Source organism: Athene noctua, chromosome 20 (assembly GCF_965140245.1).
Source record: "Athene noctua chromosome 20, bAthNoc1.hap1.1, whole genome shotgun sequence".
NCBI classification, from domain to species: domain Eukaryota; kingdom Metazoa; phylum Chordata; class Aves; order Strigiformes; family Strigidae; genus Athene; species Athene noctua.
This window is the reverse complement of record NC_134056.1, coordinates 6,979,176-6,992,211: the sequence shown is the minus strand read 5'-3', so window position 1 is coordinate 6,992,211 and position 13,036 is coordinate 6,979,176. Positions and strand designations below refer to the sequence as shown.

Sequence of the window (13,036 nt, the reverse complement as noted above, 5' to 3'; positions counted from 1 at the left end):
AGTCCTGTTTATTAGACCTCAGCAGAATTTATTGCTGCATCTCTATCAAGGCCCAGATCTCAAAACAATTAAAACCACTTGTTCCTTGCCTTGGGAAACGATATATTAAAAAAGCTTAAGGCAGTAAACCATTTCCAAATGTTATTTCCTCAACTGAAAATGTCAGTGGAGACTGCAAGACCCCACTGTCAGCATGTCAATCAAGTTACTGCTCCTGTACAGCAAATAATGATGGGATTGAGCTAATCTGGAAGCTGCAACCACCCTGGAAAGATGCTGAAATAATACTATCTCCCAGAAGCAGAACTTGCAATGAGATGTTACAGCTGGGGAATCTGTGAACCTGAGCTTCACGACATGAGGGATCTGTGCGTTATCTCTAAAGGGTGCTCATGTGTGAATGCAGCCATGTAAATGGCTACTACTGTCACTGGAACAGTAACAGCACTTGAATTAAAACCTTACAAAACCAGCTCAACCTTCAGTGAGATGCTGCACATGTGTTAGAAGTCATTTTTTTGAGAAGCTTGAAGGGCTGTTTGCATTTCAGGAGTTTGGACAGTTGTGTTAACAGACTCTGTGGATTTACATGAAAAGGATGCTTGAAGTTGCTGGACCATGTAATGTGTTCTGGCAAGAGAGGTTGCTTGACCCTACGAGAATGAATAGGGCTGAAAGGAGCACGAATAATTTTCAGGTAGATAGGCTGCTTTTTTTGTAGTGTACTACGATTGATTTCTGCAGACACTTCTTTCTCTCAGCACTCAGGGTATTTTAGGGGGAGAGGCTGTCACTTTTTAAAGCTACAGGCTTTGTCTCTGCTCAGGTTTTCTGGAAACACTTTCAGAATCTGCCTGACAAGGTTACAAAAGGCTGAAAGCTTTCTCAGCACAAAAAAGGACAGAAAAGTCTCTCAGACAGCAACATTCACCCCTGAAATGCTGCTTCAGTCTGTCCCACTACATTGCTAGCCAAGCCCTTTTACATCGCTGAAAAGTCACTTTCTTCTGTCAGAACAACAAGAAACAAAGTTTTGCTCACAGGGAAGCCTGTGGCAGTCTCCAGGTCAAGGGAAGCATGACTTGGGTCCTGACAGGAGCCCAAGGAGATGTGTTATACTGACTGTCATGTCCCTTGAAGTCAGTCTTTCAAGCCATACCCAGACTCGAACACTGAGCTAGTCCTATCTAGAAACTAACAGCCTAATAGTTCTGCTGATACGGTCCTAACAGAGATGATAGAACATTACTTTTACTCCCTTGGGCTGCAAAAGGTTTGGGGTGGTTTTTTTTTTTTTTTTGAGTTGTTTGCTTTTTGGTGTTGTTTTGGTTTTTAATTTTTATTTCCTTGGTGCTCTTCATGCCAGATTAAGAACAGAACGCCCCATAACAGCGAGTCCCAGAATGAGGTACAGACAACAGCAAGCGTCTTTCCTGAGGCTGTTCACCAAGATGTGTGTTTCTAGGGCTGCAGGCAGAGTATTGGAGGAAACTGCTGATTGCTCCAACACCTCTGCAGTGTGTCATCACTGAGGAGGGCTGACGGATGACGTCCTCAAAGAACATGTCAATCACTGAAAAATCCCTGCATTGGTTTGATGTGATGTGGCACCTCTCAGCTCTCACTGCAGTTACATGCAGTAGTTACAGACAGACATCTGCTGCAAGATGGGGGCTAGCTGTGACACCAACCCCCCCGCCCTGGAACAGGGCTTTGAATATCTGCTATTCTCACCGAGATAGGGCACACACCCCCCACTCCCAGTTCTCTCTGCCACAACCAGCAGCAAGGGAATCTACAGGAACTGCTGCTGCTCCACTCCTCTCAGTCAGACCTTTCACTTCAATAAACAACATCTACAGAGAAAGGAAGAAGGGGCCCAAAAAACCTGCCCTGTTCTGCCCTCTCTAACCTTTTTGTCAATAAGGGCTGGAAGTTCCCAGGAAAAAAGACTCAGGAGAATTTGCTACATCTCCCTCTTCATGCCCACTCTCAGCATTAACAGGACAAGGAAGAGTTGTTGGGGCAGCAGAGTACACGTACACCTGCCCCAGTACCTTGCTACATCACTGAACAAGTACAAGGCTGCAAAATGCAGGGAGAGATAGGAAAGGGAAACAGGCAGGAGGTCAGGGCAGAGTGTTTGGGGGGGGGGGACACAAATCACTAAAGGCTTCTTCTCACATGGGCAGAAGGCAGAGGAGAGAAGGCAGTTTGGAAGCAGAAGAGTAACCTAGAAGGGAGAGGGTCAAGTGGAGAACAAGCAAAAGGAGTTCACTTCTAACTGTCATGATGGGACACAGGAGTAACAGGGAACATTCAATGTCAGAGTCACCCTGCACTCAGACATGGAAGTCCTGATATTAGCAACCCAAACTCCTCCTGCCTTCCATGAGCACTAAGGACACAGCAAGAATGGGAGCACTTCTCCAGCCAGACATTAGAATAAAAGAAGAGGAGTCTGAACTAACAGCTCCCCAAGTCTCTATCTTGATCCTAACAGAGCTGACAAACCAAACCAAAATAGAGTTCATTCAGCTGATCTCCCTGTCAATATGGATATAAGCCAAATGAAAGACACACACAGTTTAGTCCTTGTTGCCAGAGCTCATTCCCCCATCCCATCTCCTCTATCTAGAAGCAGAAAAGAATCCTCTAGTGACCTTAAGTCAGGTACTGAGGCTTTCCCAGCTCCTGCAGCTCAAGCAGCTGCTTTGTCTCTGATCAGCCAGTTTTTCTGTTCAAGACTCCTCCTTTTATGAGATCCTGGCAGAGGTGGTTCATTGGACAAGGGACTCTGTTACTAATACAAGAACTAGGCAGCAGAGGTGAGCTGCAGAGCAAAGTAATGGAGGATGGGGACACAGCGACTCATGCATTGCAGGGAGAGTGCAAAACGTACCGTGGCTGCCAGTCCTCAGGGGTCACTGATAGTGATTCTGAAAGACAACATGAAATCAACATGGCAGTTCAGACAGTTCAAGGCAGAGGCCACACAGACTGTCAGGAAGGTGGAACAGAGACACATGCGCTTGCACAGACACACGTTTGCACGTCCCCCTCCAGAACATGGCACCAGCGTGCACTGCTGGGTCGGACTGCTCTCCACCGTGCAGGACTTCACACACACAGTCACAGCATCATCTCTGCACACATCCAGAACGCTGCTGGGCACAGGAGTGCGCTGAAAGCCATCCAACTGCTCACACACCCACGGGCCATTGCTCACTCACCCACCACTCACACACCCAGGCCGAGGTTCATACCTGCTGAGCCAGCAGTATACCTGCGTCTTGGCACAGGTACCTTCACTGTCACTGAGGATTCCTATCTTCTGACCATATGAAATGCTAGAGTTGAAACAAATGGCTCAGGAAAGAGGGAGATGCATTCCTGAGCACTACCCAAAAAGGGAAGCAGCAGGTGAAGGCTTATATTTTGAAGGTCACAAATCATATGATCAGCTACTCCGACTTCCTGAATAATTCAGGTCATAAAGCTGTGTGAAGTTATTCTTGCAGTGATGCTGATCACTTGCATCTTTTTCCTTAGATGTATCAGAGAATGGAGAACCCATTAATTCCTTCAACAGATTTTTCCAGCGGTTAAAGTCATTCTCACTTAAACTTTCTTATTTCTTCTTTGAGCTTGCCTAAACTCTTTCACCTACAGTTTCTATCAAAACTATTTTAAACTGAAGAGCCTAAATTACCTGGAGGAGTATCTTCAGAGTTCTCTTTTCCAGAGCAAATCGTCCTGCATAACTCCAATAGGCATATAGTCTGAATGCAGTCCTTCATTGCACACAGACAGGACCTTATATTGGCTGTAACTTTCAGCTCCCAAAGGTATGTGTTTGGCAACATGGACTTCCATAGTAGACTGAATAAATGCTAAGTACAGTGGCAAGGGTGGCAAGTGTTCTAAGTGTCCTTAATAATATGGAGGAAAACATTTCTGTGCAAGCAAATGGACCATGTGGTGTTTATATATGAAAGCATGTGTCTATACAGTTATGTTTATGAGAAAGGAGTGACACTTGTCTAAGTTCATCATTCATAAAATCAGATGCTCACATCAACTGGAGGCACAAAACTGCCAAACTTCTACACGGGCATCAGTGTGCCTACACACACAAAGTACATCCAGCCACAACCATGGACTTCCAGTTCACTCCATAACACCAGTTTCTACAGCAAAGCCCACTCACATCATATTCAAGAGCTTTGCTACACACACACACACACACACACTCTAGTGTAGCCCGGTTAGCAAGGGAAGAGATGGGTGTTAAAAAAGCAACAATGGAGATGGCATTCGTTCACCCATGGCAGAAGGACCCAAGTCCAAGTGCTAGCAGGGAACATTCTTATTCTATATACAGTAGAGGAAGAGAAAGAGTCCCTTGTCATTGGAAATTCTCCATTCATCAGTGAACTCAAATGACAAGCTGGTATCAGGATCCGGAGGAGTCTATGAACAACTGGAAGAATCAGAGAATGAGCATCACTTCACAGCTTCTGGAATGACATTCTCAACTCCAGATCAGGGCAGTCAGAAGCATGCAATCCAACCATCTCTCCTTCTAAAGCAAGGGATCACTCAGTTAACTATGAAGCACACTTTTTCTCCTCTGCTCCAGAGCTGTTCCCTACCTTTCCCTAAACCCTTCTACCCCATGCAAAAGGCAGAAAAGCCATTAAGATAGGCTATAACAGACGTCTTAAAAAAGGCCAATTCATTTCAGGCCTTTTGGGGAATCCTATAATGACGATCAGGTATATAGAATATTTTCATGAGTGAAGAAATGAAACTGAGTGAAAGAAGAAAGATGGATACAGAAAGAAGCGTAAGTATACTAAAGCCAAAATCACAAAAGTAACAGTATATGGAAAAGCAGGATCACAGGAAGCAAAAGCCAAAATACACAGTAGATGCATGCTGACATCCTCTGCAGTCCCTGGGGCAACACTGAGACACACATGTGGACAAGTTACTGTGGGAGCTGCATCGAGGTGCATAGGGAGGACTGGGGCAGAGACACCAAGAAAGTAAAACCATTTGCACACACCAGAGTCAAACTGGTCTATAATCTCTTTGGACTCATCCACCATTGGGCTGGATACAGCTGGGCAGAGAATACTTCCCCTCCAAACAGGCAGCACCAAGTATGAGCTGGGGCACTATCACAGAGGGAAGACTGAACTGTTTCTGCCACATAACCATCACCACCCATTGACCATCTGGGTGTTGTCACAAAAAGTGGCAAAGCTTTAGACGTGTGCTACCAGCATCCACTGGAAGAGATGCATTTGCCATGAGGGAATGTTCCCTCTGGCATGTCACTCGGGAGTTTCTGGTTATGTTCATGCTTTACTCTGAAATTACCTTCCCTTCCTCACGGGGAGACCCAAGTACCCAACACAGAAGCATTCCCGGTTCCAGACTGCCTCCTAAGTCCTATTCAGGAGCACGTGTTTAGCTGCACAGGGGATTATCCCTTACTACTATGTTGAACTGAGTTTGAAGTGACTGACAGAAAAGGAATTAAGTCTCCTAATGGAAAAAGCAAAAGCCCTGTGATTTGAATCCCCTAGACTGGAAAATGTTCAAGTCGATTACAGAAGCAACAAAAATGCCTAAAAAATCCATTTCCCTGCCAGTGATACTGCAATATTTTCCTAGCCAAAAAGCATCTGGACAGCTTAGATGAAGGTGTCTCCAACTCACCTTGAAGAACTCTCGGCCAGGAGAAAAAGGGGCAACTTCAGACTTTGGGGAGCCCTATGCAGAGGGAAACTGCCTTGAAAGATATACTGTCACTCCAGTCCTGTGATTTTTCTGGTCACCACCACCTACTTGTGAGCAGAGGCATTGGTATGATTGCTTTAATAAAGCGCTTGGGAACATGGTCCTCTTCCCCCAAGCTTTGCACAGAGGTTTGTGCAGAGAAGAGGCTGCCCCTCTGTTCCTGAGAGCTGCCTTGACATTGCCTCATCTGTACAATGAAATCTCAGTGGACAACGATGCTCCTGCCTATGGACCCAATTCAAATAGCCAAAGACCACACACTCCATTCTCCTTCTATGGCCCAGGCAGGCTAAGTACTGCCACGGCTGCTACCCAAAAATTGGACGTATCCCACCTGCATGGAGCAGCATTTCAGGACTTACCTGGGAACACCAGGAGGAGCACGATTAGGCCGAGAAGGAACCTGAGGTGGGGGCCCAAATGGATCAGGAGAGGCACCTGGCCTGGAGGGCACAGGGGGGGCACCACCCAACGTGGACCCACCAGCAGGAGGTGGTCCAGGAGCTGGGCCTCGAGACCCAGGTCTGGCGGGTGGAACAGCGGGAGCTCTCCTCTGCGGTGTGGGGCTGGAGGTAGGAGACCTGGCAAACAGACAGAGAAATTCAACTGCAACAACAGGCCTAGGATCCCTCTGTGTCACCATCAGGTCCCCACACGCTGCCTTCAGTGTTCCTTTGTTAGTTTCATGTCACTTTACGTACCACCATTTGGCTTTCAGGTTGCCTTCAAAGCTACTTCAGGCCCCATCTAACTTAAGGGTTTAGAAGCCTCCACATCCTCTGTAAAGATGTAGCAGCCCTACACGGCTTTCAAGGCCTAGGAGCCTCCCAGCACAAATATCCAGAGCTCTTCATCCACAGGGAGAAGAGGGAAAGAGGAGAACTCCCTGTCTCAGTAGGAGGCCCCAGCTAGCCACTAAAGAGGCATCAGGCAGGTCTGTGGGGCTCTCCCCCTGAGCCTCTGGTACCTGCGTCCAGATGGTACGCTCTGCACCTGCAGCCAAGAGTCGTCCACCGGTGGGGGCATGGGGGTGCTGATGGTGCTGGTGTTGATGTCCCCGATGATGTTGAGGGCCTCTTTCAGGGCATGGTACATGCGCAGCATTTCGTCACGTCGCTGGGCCTGCTCTGCAGATTCCTCCATCAGCGTATTTTGGTCACCACAGGAGTACAGGTTTGCCAGCAACTCCGAATGGATAAAGTCCTTAGTCTGCAAACAAGCACAAAGGGGGAATCAATTTCCACTGTCTTCTCCAAAAGACTCTATTCTGTCCCCACCTCTTCCTCCTTCCAAGATGCCTTTGGTTTTAACTCATTCTTCCTCTCCTTCCCTACTTTTTCCCTCCTCTGTGTCTCCCCACCACCATTGACCCCAGTCTGATAAGTACATTGTTTATCATGAGGTGCATGATTGTCTTCGGCATGAGGTCTCTGATGGTTTTGTTGACAATTGCCATGTAGGAATCCACCAGGTTCCTGATCGTTTCCACTTGTCTCTCCAGCTGAGGGTCCATGGAGTGCATGAAACTGTCTGATCCATTCTCCTCTGCTTCACTGGCCTGCAGAGAAAAGAAGAAACATTGATTCTTCAAACGTAATGCAAAATTTCCTTGTCAGAGCGCTAAGAAAAGAAGGGGACACGCAGGAAGTACATGCAATAAATAAACTCACATTTTGAGCTGTGACTGTCAATGCACAGCTCACCTTGTACAGACTTCTTCAGCTCAGATCTGAGGAGCTTTAACAATAAATCTGCTCTCTTAGCAGAAAATTATTACACAAAGGTGAAAGGCAACAAAGACTGCTGACCCCTGTTCACAGGTTATGGCTGTAATGAATACTCAAAGCTGTATTTTTATTTATAAAGTTTACAGCTTCCTGAAAGGTTCTTCATTTGAGCTGGGTTTTCCATGCCCAGATTCAGGTTAAACCTGAGAATCACTCGCCATAAATTAAGTCCTACAGGCTCTGACACACTGCATCTTTAGCCTCATTATACAAATGAGAAAAACAGAGAGGTGAAATAACTGCACACCTCAGTCAGATGACCACAAGTAGATGGAATAAAAGTGATCAGGATGATTTTCTAGGTTAACTGCAAATCCTGCATCGTAAGTCATAATTATCTTTTCTTTCACACCAAGCAGATGAATCTTCCTGTCTGCCTTAAATGCATTGTTTAGCTTTCCATAAGGTAAAACCTGGTGTCAGGGTTTCAGCTGGGAGAAAGTTCATTTTAGTAGTTGGTGCTGTGTTTCGGATTTAGTATGAGAATAATGTTGATAACACACTGATGTTTTAGTTGTTGTTGCTAAGTTGTTGCTAAGTAGCACTTATCCTAAGTTCAGGATTTTTCATGTTCCCCTGCTCTGCTGGCAAACAGGTGCACAAGAAGCCAGGAGGGAGCATGGCCAGGACAGCTGACCCGAACCAGCCAAAGGGCTATTCCATACCATAGACCATCATGCCCAGTATATAAACTGGGAGGAGTTGGCCAGGCGGGGTGAATTGCTGCTTGGGCATCAGTCAGTGGGTGATAAGCAATTACATTGTGCATCTCTTTTCTTGAGTTTCATGTCTCTCTCTTTTTATTATATATCTTCTCATTACAATTATTATTACAATAGTTTTTATTATTGTTATATTTTATTACTGTTATTATATTTTAGTTATTAAACCGTTCTTATCTCAAGCCACAAGTTTTACTCTTTTCAGTTCTCCCCCCCATCCCACTGGGAGGGGAGTGAGCAAGCAGCTGTGTGGTGTTTAGCTACTGACTGGGGTTAAACCACGACACCTGGACTGTGCTGTCTGACAGCAAGCAACTGCCAAGGCTCATCCATTTGTGATCAAGTTCAAAGCAGCAAAGCATGAAAGACTGTGGTCTTTCTCAATGCTTATTTAAAAAAACCCCTTGATTTTGTAAAGAAAAATATTTCTTTTAAACAGTCCCAGTCTGAAGGATTTGCAGCAGTGGAGGAAATTGCTTTTGTTTTGGGGAACAAAATATATGAGAAAGGGCAAATTCTTCTGTTCATTTGAGCTGTTCCTGGGACGTTCTTACATAATGAAGAATGCAAATTCTCAATGAGAAATAAAGTAAAGGAAGTGGATGTCAAACTGGACAACTTAAAAAAAAAAGGGTAAAAAAAAAAGTTTGCACTGAGATTCAGAAGTCACACAAAAAGGAAGAAATAAAAAGAAAAAAGGAAGAAATAAAAAGAAAAAAGGAAGAAATAAAAAGAAAAAAGGAAGAAATAAAAAGAAAAAAGGAAGAAATAAAAAGAAAAAAGGAAGAAATAAAAAGAAAAAAGGAAGAAATAAAAAGAAAAAAGGAAGACTCAAACCAAGAACAGAAATGAACAGCAACAATCCAACAGAAGGTACAAAGAGGGAGAAGAAGCAAATGCTTCTCAGGAAACTGTGACAAAAGGGAAAAACAAGAGAGAACTATCTGGTGAGAGCCCCAGAGGGCAACACAGGCAGAAAGAGTCAGACTTACTTTGTCCTTGTCCTGGCAGGCCAGTTTGAGCATATGTGGAAAAAATTAAAACAAAAAGGGACAAAAAATAAAAGAAGACTTTTAGTTGGTCTCAGAATTTGGAGAAGATCCCATAACAGCACTGAAAAAGCAAAAGAACAATCCCACTAAAAATACATAAATATCTAGATTACCCTGGAAGAGAAACAAGTGAATTGCTTTGATAAGCCAAGAATCAAAATGGGACCATCTGCAAAGTAAATCTTACTGTTCACAACAAAGGGCAATGGCTGCTTGTTAGTCCTTACACAGGGTTTTGGGACAGTCAACCTAGTGATCAGTGCTCCTATGTCAAACCACTCCGTTTGCACATCAATAGGTGGCACCTATCCCTTGAGAATGTGTTTAAGAGGCCCAGTCTGGTTCAAAGCTCATCTGAAGTCATGTCACTGTTAAGGTCCATCCCTAATCCTCTTTTTTCAATATTACATCAGTTTGTCAGGAAATGCTTTAAGGCAAAAAACCACAATCTTAAAGTGTAACAGGGAAGATGAATGCAAGAATTCTATTAGGAGCAACAAATACAAACAGATTAGCAATTATCACTTTTCTAATGGGAAAACTATTTATAGCAGCTTCCTCTCACAGAGGAACAGGAAGGCTTTGAACAGGAACATATACCACAATTCTCTAGAACATACTTTTAAAGCAGAGCATAATGCTGACAGCAAGTGCTGTGGGACAAGGCTAAGGGAAGAGATAAGACATCTTGCTAAAGTAGCATATTAAGGTATCTACAAAGCAGAAGAAAAATTCAAAGAACATCCCTTCCTAACTGGGCAGGGGAAGGAATGGGAAAACAACTACTAAGCAGACAAAAAGCTCCTAACAAGGCTGTACAGCGTTACTGAAAAGGATGGTGCCTTCGCTCAGTGGACACATACCACTTCTTATTCAGGTAGCTAAATGTCCTCCTTATATTGGAAATTTAATGCCCACAGAACAAGAGAGCTTAAAGGAAGGGTTTATCCAGGCAGCCTCTCCTACTTTCAAGCTGCCAGTTACTTTATACCAAGCTTCCTTAAAGGAAGCACCAGGACATAAAAAAAAATTTGGTGTTTTGTTCAAAAATATCCTCAGCTCAGAAAAGAGACAAAACCTTCCCAGACTTATTTTTAGCGTAAGAGGATGAAGCTACCCTTCTTAAGATACATGCTGCGTTCCTTCTCATCCATTATGATGGCTGTAACTTACCCCAACACGCTCTGGGTAGACTCCTGCCCGAAGGAAGGAAGCCTTCCAGCTATCCACCTCCTCCTGGGTCTCGCAGGCCAGCTCCAGCTGCCGGTAGTCCTTGTAAACATTCCTGAGAGGAAGACAAACATTTTATTCTTCTCTATTGCAAATCAGAGATTTGCCCATATTTGACAAAGATGTCAATGACCAGGGAGTCTTCCTATCATTTTAAGGCAGAGACATAGTCTCTTGCTAGTATCATCATGATGACACTGCAGAAGGGAAAGGAAATATTTTTAATGAGCAAGTTTGCCCCCAAAATTGTGTATTTCAACAGAGCTTGAAAGATTCCCTTTTCAATTCTGCTCACTGTTGGACTTCTCCAGCCAACCTCAGTCCCCTATCTCCTATGGCTTTTCCTAGTCACTCATTAAGAACACTGATTATAAATATATATACTCCAGCCATAGCCAGACCCAGGTAGTCATGCCAAACAGATGAAGTCCTAAGGTAATGCTGCAGGCCATGAACTGGTGAAAAAAGAAAATGGTACACATCTGTAAGATCAGAAGGAATGAAGTCTGAAGTCCCCCATCTCCTTCAGAAACGGCTGTCCTTAAAGGATACACACATCCTTCCTGGAGAGCCATCCCAACACACTCATCTCTACTCCCTCCTATCTATATAAACATATTATTTATGTAATAAATAGTATTACATAAACCCCGTCCCTAGCTTCAACAACTCTGAATGTTGAGATGTGAGCATACCTCTGTTCAGTGTTGAAGAGAGCAAAGATGTGCTTGCTGGACATGAACCCCTTCTCAACATCTCGCAGTTTCAGGTTATCCACTGGTAACATATACTTCTTCTCCTTCTCCTGAAAAGGGAATCAGTAACAAGTCACTCACTGCTCAAACGAATCCTCTACTCTGCCAGCACAGAGGAGTCAGTCAGCAATACAGCCCCCACATGACCAGGGAGGCTTTCTCAAACCAGGTCCTCTGGTCCCTTAAATCTGTAAGAAAAAGGGGCCTCTAGAAACAAGAGTTTGTTCTTTCTGACTGATTTTGTCCTGTGGTCCAACAACCCCACTCCATTAACTCCTCCAGGAGCAGGCAGCAGCACGGCACTGTCACAATTCCCCCGGTTGTGATTGACATCAAGGTCCTCACTCTTCCCAGCAAGGGCTCAGTCAGCACCGAGACCCTCACCAGCCACCTGACACCCAGAGCAGGTCTGCCTGGGAAAGGTTCCTCAGACCCCTTTCTCAGGACAGCATTAATGGGGGGAAACACTGCTGCTGGTCAGAGAGGGGGCACAGCAGCCCTCACAGCCCCACTGTCACCACCTCAGTGTTTTCCTTTTCATCACTACAAGCCTGCATCCAGGTTCAAGAAAAGCCAGGCCTGTGATAGAGAAGCTGGTTTGACACAGAAGTTATGAACTATAAATTCACCTCTTCAGTAAAGCTGACTTTCCCACTTCATTCCATCACTCTCCTACACTCTATTGGTTACTGTGAACCCTGATAAAGTGTTAACTAACCAATAATAAATATGCATAAGATAATTAAAGACCAAATCTGGCTATAATAATACATGTTACCGTAAGGTTATCTGAAGGCCTCCTGTGTTGAAAAAAATCAAGTAACTATGCTCATTAATGAAAAATCTCATGCTCTGAATGATTAGACACTCACGTAATACAGGCACTTTACTGCTTGGTGAATGTTAAAAACCAGAGTCTGAAATTCTGGCAACCAGACTCAGAGAACTTTAAGGGATCCATTTTTCAGAGTAACTGCAACCACAACCCTCCTGTCTCGTTCACCTCCAGCTAAACACAGAACAAGGCATTCAAAAACCCAACTCAATTTGACCCTAAATATCATCTTTTAAACACCAAGCTTAATCTTAATTTTTATGTTTACATTCAGAAATCACCCTCCCTGCTTAGTCTCAAATTTAGATCTACAGCAAATTAACAGAAGTTACCTTGGTTTAAGGTTCCCATTTGGAACATTTTATTCCAGCTGGGTATTATACCCCAACATAACAAGAGAGGGAGCCATCACACTGGTCTCCAAAAGGCAAAACGCAGCTATCCAAGACTGAAATAGAAACAGAAGATGCTTTTGTGTGCAAGCATGCATGTGTGACTGTCCCCTTGTGAGCATCTTGTGTGTTTGTAGACCTTCCTTGGCTGGAAGCAACAAACATGATTACTCTCAGGGGAAACAAGAATGGAAAAACAAAGACAGTCAGTGAGCTGAGATCCTGAAGAGCTAGCTAGAAAGGAGGGGCAGACAGAGCAGCAGATAAGGATGACAAAGCTGCTGAGCTCAAACACCCAGAGGATGGCAAGTCCAGCCCAGCATCCTCTTAAGTTTCAGTTAAACTGACTTGAGTTTGCTAAGGACACTGCACAGTTCAGATCAAACTATTCCAGTCTGTTACAAAATTTATCCAACAAGAATATCCCAGAAGCCAGCATCCAGAAAACGGAA

At 44.4% G+C, this 13,036-nt stretch overlaps 1 protein-coding gene across 15 annotated transcripts in view; it reads right to left on the bottom strand.

The window, feature by feature from the left end:
- DNM1 (dynamin 1) overlaps positions 1 to 13,036 on the bottom strand; it is a 70,164-nt gene that overhangs the window by 3,365 nt on the left and 53,763 nt on the right. For 7 of the 15 annotated variants that reach the window (XM_074923486.1, XM_074923484.1, XM_074923487.1 and 4 more), the window contains 6 exons: positions 11,298 to 11,407; positions 10,546 to 10,657; positions 9,313 to 9,324; positions 7,199 to 7,369; positions 6,779 to 7,020; positions 6,174 to 6,392 (listed from right to left, as the gene is read on the bottom strand). In XM_074923486.1, the coding sequence (XP_074779587.1) occupies positions 6,174 to 6,392; positions 6,779 to 7,020; positions 7,199 to 7,369; positions 9,313 to 9,324; positions 10,546 to 10,657; positions 11,298 to 11,407 (866 nt within the window). Of the gene's footprint in view, positions 1 to 2,902; positions 2,940 to 6,173; positions 6,393 to 6,778; positions 7,021 to 7,198; positions 7,370 to 9,312; positions 9,325 to 10,545; positions 10,658 to 11,297; positions 11,408 to 13,036 lie in introns of all 15 variants that reach the window. The other 8 variants (XM_074923499.1, XM_074923501.1, XM_074923498.1 and 5 more) reach the window with 4 other exon arrangements.